Source organism: Lipotes vexillifer, unplaced genomic scaffold (assembly GCF_000442215.2).
Source record: "Lipotes vexillifer unplaced genomic scaffold, Lipotes_vexillifer_v1.1 scaffold342, whole genome shotgun sequence".
Lineage (NCBI taxonomy): Eukaryota > Metazoa > Chordata > Mammalia > Artiodactyla > Lipotidae > Lipotes > Lipotes vexillifer.
The window spans coordinates 2,562,468-2,563,045 of record NW_006786802.1 but is presented as its reverse complement, the minus strand read 5'-3'; the positions used below and the strand labels follow the sequence as shown (position 1 = coordinate 2,563,045).

Sequence of the window (578 nt, the reverse complement as noted above, 5' to 3'; positions counted from 1 at the left end):
TGCTGAATGGTGGGATTTTGATGCTGATAAGTCACTCCTTATTGGAGTTTTTAAACATGGTAAGTGAGAAGTAAGATAGGTAGAGTCTTCATCTACATATAGTGTAATTCAGCTACTTCTCAATTTATTGATTTCCACTTACAGCTTTATTCCAGTAACACCCATATTATTATATACATCATATAAAGCATACACTCCCAAACTATGTTTGTCAGTCACTACATTTCCTCATGAATGGGTGGCATATGTGAACTGCTTCTCTTGGACGTAGGTCTCACATAACATCCCCTCTCAGGAAGAGTTTTTATGTGAAATATGTTATGTGTGGTCAGTTTTTCCTCTTTTCCTTTTAACTGATATATTTAATCTAGATTTTTAAATATACATATTGCCAGACCATGTAATGTTTGTGATAATTTCTAGAAAACATGTTTAACCTGTATCATTTTAATATATGGTCCCTTCAGTCCAGAAATATCACTCATCATAAATATGAGGAATGCTTACATTTATATTTTTTTCTTCTTTTTATCCTTTATACTTTCATAATTGGTCATCCCTCTAGGTTATGAAAAATA

The 578-nt window shown here is 32.0% G+C and overlaps 1 protein-coding gene across 1 annotated transcript in view; it reads left to right on the top strand.

Annotated features, from left to right (window-relative positions):
• CHD9 (chromodomain helicase DNA binding protein 9) overlaps window positions 1-578 on the top strand; it is a 218,186-nt gene that overhangs the window by 186,165 nt on the left and 31,443 nt on the right. The window contains 1 exon segment of the mRNA XM_007459467.1: window positions 1-113. This exon segment is cut by the window's left edge and continues 51 nt beyond it. Within this exon segment, the coding sequence (XP_007459529.1) occupies window positions 1-113 (113 nt within the window).